Raw genomic sequence first — 7954 nt, 5'->3', positions numbered from 1 at the left:
CCACCAACACCACCACCACCACCAACACCATCACCAACACCACCACCACCACCAACACCATCACCAACACCACCACCAACACCACCATCACCAACACCAACACCACCAACACCACCACCAACACCACCACCAACACCACCAACACCACCACCAACACCACCAACACCACCACCAACACCACCACCACCAACACCACCACCACCAACACCACCAGCAACACCACCAACACCACCAATACCACCACCAACACCACCACAAACACCACCACCAACACCACCAACACCACCACCACCAACACCACCACCAACACCACCACCAACACCACCAACACCACCAACACCAACACCACCAACACCACCACCAACACCACCAACACCACCACCAACACCACCATCATCACCACCAACACCACCACCAACACCACCACCAACACCACCACCACCACCAACACCGCCACCAACACCACCACCACTAACACCACCAACACCACCAACACCATCATCACCACCACGAACACTACCACCACCAACACCACCACCAACACCACCAACACCACCACCAACACCACCAACACCACCACCAACACCACCACCACCACCAACACCACCACCAACACCACCACCAACACCACCACCACCAACACCACCAACACCAACACCACCACCACCACCAACAACACCACCAACACCACCACCAACACCACCATCATCACCACCAACACCACCACCAACACCACCACCACTAACACCACCAATACCACCACCAACACCATCATCACCACCACCACCTACACCACCACCACCAACACCACCACCAACACCACCACCACCAACACCACCACCACCAACACCACCAATACCACCAACACCACCACCAACACCACCACCACCAACAACACCACCAACACCATCATCACCAATACCACCACCACCAACACCACCACCAACAACACCACCATCATCACCACCACCAACACCACCACCAACACCACCAACACCACCACCATCATCACCAACAGCACCACCAACACCACCACCACCAACACCACCACCACCACCAATACCACCAACACCACCACCAACACCACCAACACCACCACCAACAACACCAACACCACCATCATCACCACCACCAACACCAGCACCAACACCACCAACACAACCACCATCATCACCAACAGCACCACCACTACCGCTGCCACCACCGCCACCACCCCGTAGACTCGCACAGAGATCCATGATGATGATGGTCTTGATGATGATGGTGATGATGGTCTTGATGATGATGGTCTTGATGGTGATGATGGTCTTGATGGTGATCATGGTCTTGATGATGATGGTGATGGTCTTGATGATGATGGTGATGGTCTTGATGATGATGATGGTCTTGATGGTGATGGTCTTGATGATGATGATGGTCTTGATGATGATGATGATGATGGTCTTGATGATGATGGTCTTGATGATGGTTATGGTCTTGATGACGATGATGATGGTCTTGATGATGTTGATGGTCTTGATGATGATGATGATGATGGTCTTGATGCTGATGATGATGGTCTTGATGATGATGGTCTTGATGATGGTGATGATTGTCTTGATGATGGTGATGGTCTTGATGATGATGGTCTTGATGATGGTGATGATGATGATGGTCTTGATGATAGTTATGGTCTTGATGACGATGATGATCTTAATGATGATGATAGTCTTGATGATGATTATGGTCTTGATGGTGATGATGGTCTTGATGATGATGGTCTTGATGATGATGATTGTCTTGATGATGATGATGGTCTTGATGATGATGGTTTTGATGATGGTGATGATGGTCTTGATGGTGATGATGGTCTTGATGATGATGGTCTTGATGATGATGGTCTTGATGATGGTGATGATGGTCTTGATGATGATGATCATGGTCTTGATGATGATGGTCTTGACGACGATGATGGTGACGACGACGACGACGACGACGACGACAAGCCGCCACTCCGTTGCGCCGCTATCACTTGTGTCCGCCACGTCGCTTCCGAATGCAGGGAGCGAGCCGCGAGAACGGGCGAGAGAAAAAAAAATAGAAACGCTTCACCTGTTGAGCAATGTCATCGTTCTTTTTTGTAACGGTTTCAGCTTCTCCGTCTCTTGCAGCGACTGTCTTAAGCGACCGCGGCGCACACCGCCAGGATGCTCTGGTGGCACGGGCTCTCCTACGTGAGCTGCACGCACGCTACAGACGCGTGCAGGGGCAGGAGGGCGCTGAGTGACGCCGCTGGAGGCCACAGCACTTGCCCCGACAGTCCGGGCAAGGCTACACCAGGGGGTGGGGACCTTTGCCTTCGCTGTGCGCGACTTCCACGATAACCGCACTTGCCCAAAATCTGGTCAAGGCTACGCGGGGGACCTTTGCCTTCGCTGTGCGCGACTTCCACGATAACCGCACTTGCCCCAAATCTGGTCAAGGCTACGCGGGGGACCTTTGTCTTTGCTGTGCGCGACTTCCCGATAACCGTACTTGCCCCGCGCGGTCCGGTCAAGGCTACACGGGGGACCTTTGCCTTCGCTGTGCGCGACTTCCACGATAACCGCACTTGCCCCAAAATCTGGTCAAGGCTACGCGGGGGTGGTGGGGGACCTTTGTCTTTGTTGCGTTGGGGGGGTTTCGGGGGTTGGGCTGTAATTTACGGATTAATAAAATTGCGCCTTGGAACAACTGTGCACTGTCTCCCTTGTCCGTCACGTTTGTGACATTGCAGCTAGGGGATGTGGTCACAGAGAGAGAGAGAGGGAGATGCCTAGGGGCAGGTTTGCGTGCGCGCGTGGAGAAGCCCTGGATTGGAACCCGCAAAGTTTTGGCACTTTAAGGGGGCAGGACGAGTCAACGCGCTCCATAACTCTGTAAGTGTGGAGTAGGTTCTAAGGAAACCCGAGTCTCTCTCACAGAACAAGGATTCTAGCAAGAGAGAGAGAGATACCTAGGGCGGTTGTGAAGTAAGGGGCCGTCCATACATGACGTCACGCACCTAGGTGGGTGACGTCAGATATTTGTGACGATGTGTGACGAAGGGGTGGGTGGGGTGTTTGGATAATGTGACGTCACGTCAAAATGCGCAACTTTAAATAAATATAGAATTGTTAGGACAACACTAATTGTTTGTTAGAACAACACATTGTTAGAACAACAACACTTAATTGTTATAACAACAACACTAATTGTTAGAACAACAACACTAATTGTTATAACAACACTAATTTTTGTTAGAACAACACTAATTGTTATAACAACACTAATTGTTAGAACAACACTAATTGTTTGTTAGAACAACACATTGTTAGAACAACAACACTTAATTGTTATAACAACAACACTAATTGTTAGAACAACAACACTAATTGTTAGAACAACACTAATTGTTAGAACAACACTAATTGTTTGTTAGAACAACACTAATTGTTAGAACAACACTAATTGTTTGTTAGAACAACACTAATTGTTATAACAACAACACTAATTGTTAGAACAACACTAATTGTTAGAACAAAACTAATTGTTCGAACAACAACACTAATTGTTATAACAACAACACTAATTGTTAGAACAACACTAATTGTTAGAACAAAACTAATTGTTTGTTAGAACAACACTAATTGTTAGAACAACAACACTAATTGTTATAACAACAACACTAATTGTTATAAGAACAACACTAATTGTTATAACAACAACACTAATTGTTAGAACAACAACACTAATTGTTAGAACAACAACACTAATTGTTAGAACAACACTAATTGTTTGTTAGAACAACACATTGTTAGAACAACACTAATTGTTATAACACTAATTGTTAGAACAACACTAATTGTTAGAACAACAACACTAATTGTTTGTTAGAACAACACTAATTGTTATAACAACACTAATTGTTAGAACAACACTAATTGTTTGTTAGAACAACACATTGTTAGAACAACAACACTTAATTGTTATAACAACAACACTAATTGTTAGAACAACAACACTAATTGTTAGAACAACACTAATTGTTTGTTAGAACAACACTAATTGTTATAACAACAACACTAATTGTTAGAACAACACTAATTGTTAGAACAAAACTAATTGTTAGAACAACACTAATTGTTATAACAACAACACTAATTGTTATAACAACAACACTAATTGTTATAACAACAACACTAATTGTTAGAACAACACTAATTGTTAGAACAACACTAATTGTTATAAGAACAACACTAATTGTTATAACAACACTAATTGTTAGAACAACAACACTAATTGTTAGAACAACACTAATTGTTAGAACAACACTAATTGTTTGTTAGAACAACACATTGTTAGAACAACACTAATTGTTATAACAACACTAATTGTTATAACAACACTAATTGTTAGAACAACAACACTAATTGTTTGTTAGAACAACACTAATTGTTAGAACAACACTAATTGTTAGAACAACACTAATTGTTTGTTAGAACAACACATTGTTAGAACAACAACACTTAATTGTTATAACAACAACACTAATTGTTAGAACAACAACACTAATTGTTAGAACAACACTAATTGTTTGTTAGAACAACACTAATTGTTATAACAACAACACTAATTGTTAGAACAACACTAATTGTTAGAACAAAACTAATTGTTAGAACAACACTAATTGTTAGGACAACACTAATTGTTTGTTAGAACAACACTAATTGTTATAACAACAACACTAATTGTTATAACAACAACACTAATTGTTAGAACAACACTAATTGTTATAACAACAACACTAATTGTTAGAACAACACTAATTGTTAGAACAACACTAATTGTTAGGACAACACTAATTGTTTGTTAGAACAACACTAATTGTTATAACAACAACACTAATTGTTAGAACAACAACACTAATTGTTAGAACAACACTAATTGTTAGGACAACACTAATTGTTTGTTAGAACAACACTAATTGTTATAACAACAACACTAATTGTTAGAACAACAACACTAATTGTTAGAACAACACTAATTGTTAGAACAACAACACTAATTGTTAGAACAACACTAATTGTTAGAACAAAACTAATTGTTAGAACAACACTAATTGTTAGGACAACACTAATTGTTTGTTAGAACAACACTAATTGTTATAACAACAACACTAATTGTTATAACAACAACACTAATTGTTAGAACAACAACACTAATTGTTAGAACAACACTAATTGTTAGGACAACACTAATTGTTTGTTAGAACAACACTAATTGTTATAACAACACTAATTGTTATAACAACAACACTAATTGTTATAACAACAACACTAATTGTTAGAACAACAACACTAATTGTTAGAACAACACTAATTGTTATAACAACAACACTAATTGTTAGAACAAAACTAATTGTTAGAACAACACTAATTGTTAGGACAACACTAATTGTTTGTTAGAACAACACTAATTGTTATAACAACACCACTAATTGTTATAACAACAACACTAATTGTTAGAACAACAACACTAATTGTTAGAACAACACTAATTGTTAGGACAACACTAATTGTTTGTTAGAACAACACTAATTGTTATAACAACAACACTAATTGTTATAACAACAACACTAATTGTTAGAACAACACTAATTGTTAGAACAACAACACTAATTGTTAGAACAAAACTAATTGTTAGAACAACACTAATTGTTAGAACAACACTAATTGTTATAACAACAACACTAATTGTTATAACAACAACACTAATTGTTAGAACAACAACACTAATTGTTAGAACACTAATTGTTAGGACAACACTAATTGTTTGTTAGAACAACACTAATTGTTATAACAACAACACTAATTGTTATAACAACAACACTAATTGTTAGAACAACACTAATTGTTAGAACAACAACACTAATTGTTAGAACAACACTAATTGTTAGAACAAAACTAATTGTTAGAACAACACTAATTGTTAGGACAACACTAATTGTTTGTTAGAACAACACTAATTGTTATAACAACAACACTAATTGTTAGAACAACAACACTAATTGTTAGAACAACACTAATTGTTAGGACAACACTAATTGTTTGTTAGAACAACACTAATTGTTAGAACAACACTAATTGTTATAACAACAACACTAATTGTTAGAACAACAACACTAATTGTTAGAACAACACTAATTGTTAGGACAACACTAATTGTTTGTTAGAACAACACTAATTGTTAGAACAACACTAATTGTTATAACAACAACACTAATTGTTATAACAACAACACTAATTGTTAGAACAACAACACTAATTGTTAGAACACTAATTGTTAGGACAACACTAATTGTTTGTTAGAACAACACTAATTGTTATAACAACAACACTAATTGTTATAACAACAACACTAATTGTTAGAACAACACTAATTGTTAGAACAACAACACTAATTGTTAGAACAACACTAATTGTTAGGACAACACTAATTGTTTGTTAGAACAACACTAATTGTTATAACAACAACACTAATTGTTATAACAACAACACTAATTGTTATAACAACAACACTAATTGTTAGAACAACACTAATTGTTACAACAACACTAATTGTTAGAACAACACTAATTGTTAGAACAAAACTAATTGTTAGAACAACACTAATTGTTAGGACAACACTAATTGTTTGTTAGAACAACACTAATTGTTATAACAACAACACTAATTGTTATAACAACAACACTAATTGTTAGAACAACAACACTAATTGTTAGAACAACACTAATTGTTAGGACAACACTAATTGTTTGTTAGAACAACACTAATTGTTAGAACAACAACACTAATTGTTAGAACAACAACACTAATTGTTAGAACAACACTAATTGTTAGAACAACACTAATTGTTAGGACAACACTAATTGTTTGTTAGAACAACACTAATTGTTATAACAACAACACTAATTGTTATAACAACACTAATTGTTAGAACAACAACACTAATTGTTAGAACAACACTAATTGTTATAACAACAACACTAATTGTTATAACAACAACACTAATTGTTAGAACAACAACACTAATTGTTAGAACAACACTAATTGTTAGAACAACACTAATTGTTAGAACAACACTCCTACAGCATCAGAGTGCAGCGCCACATTAAATACGCAACTACATTGACAATACATTTTCGATTTCAATCTTTCGTGACTTGCAGGGATTCACCTTCTGGGCTCTTTCGGTAAAGTCACCACCACGTAGAATGGGAATAAAATAATAAAAAATAATAATCTTATATATAAAAGTCTCCGCGCGTGCGTGCGAGGTATTTGTCTCTCGGACGGTGGGCTTGGCGTCCAAAAAACTTCGCCAGCCAGCACGGCCTAAGCCCCGGGGTGGGAACAGGCTATTCAGTTTTCTCATCACTCTACTTTAAAGTGGTTTAATTAACAAATTCGTGGCATTCTTATTTTAATTATTTACTTATTGCGTCACATGGACCGTACCAACTGACGACAATTGCCTGGGGAGGGGGGGGCAGGGCGGACCCTACCAAGTGATGCGCCTGCTCACGGGGGACATTTCATTTTACGCGTTGAACATGCAATAAATAAACACATCACGGTGCGGATTTTTATTCACAGTCTCATGTCCTCTTCGCCACCCCCTCCCCGCCCCAACACGCTGCGTCTAGTTTCTACAACAGAGTCCGTGGATAATAATATTACAGTGCTTAGATACCATTATTATTGCACGGGTGGGTGGGATGGGTGTGGGGGTAGTGGCCCTGCCTGCCAACGTGCCACCTCCCCCGGCCGCGGCAATGTAGGCCAGGACGGGGGGCTCGGCACGGGCCTAGGCCTGACCAGGCCTATGGTAAGTTACAAATGTCCTTGCTTCTTACGCTAAGCACTCCGGTTCATTGTTTACTATTATTAAAGCA

At 39.4% G+C, this 7954-nt stretch overlaps 2 protein-coding genes across 2 annotated transcripts in view; one reads left to right on the top strand and one right to left on the bottom strand.

Annotated features, from left to right (window-relative positions):
* LOC142907950 (X-ray radiation resistance-associated protein 1-like) overlaps nucleotides 1-2649 on the top strand; it is an 11182-nt gene extending 8533 nt beyond the window's left edge. The window contains exon 5 of the mRNA XM_076057984.1: nucleotides 2151-2649. Within this exon, the coding sequence (XP_075914099.1) occupies nucleotides 2151-2266 (116 nt within the window). The 3' untranslated portion in view covers nucleotides 2267-2649. The remainder of the gene's footprint in view (nucleotides 1-2150) is intronic.
* LOC116956757 (dynein axonemal heavy chain 2) overlaps nucleotides 1-7954 on the bottom strand; it is a 464532-nt gene that overhangs the window by 189433 nt on the left and 267145 nt on the right.

The sequence above is a fragment of the Petromyzon marinus genome (assembly GCF_048934315.1).
Source record: "Petromyzon marinus isolate PM22_M1 ecotype Great Lakes invasive population chromosome 67 unlocalized genomic scaffold, UKy_Petmar_22M1.pri1.0 chr67_unloc.3, whole genome shotgun sequence".
NCBI classification, from domain to species: Eukaryota; Metazoa; Chordata; class Hyperoartia; order Petromyzontiformes; family Petromyzontidae; genus Petromyzon; species Petromyzon marinus.
The sequence above is the reverse complement of the archived record's forward strand: the minus strand, read 5'-3'. Positions and strand labels throughout refer to the sequence as shown.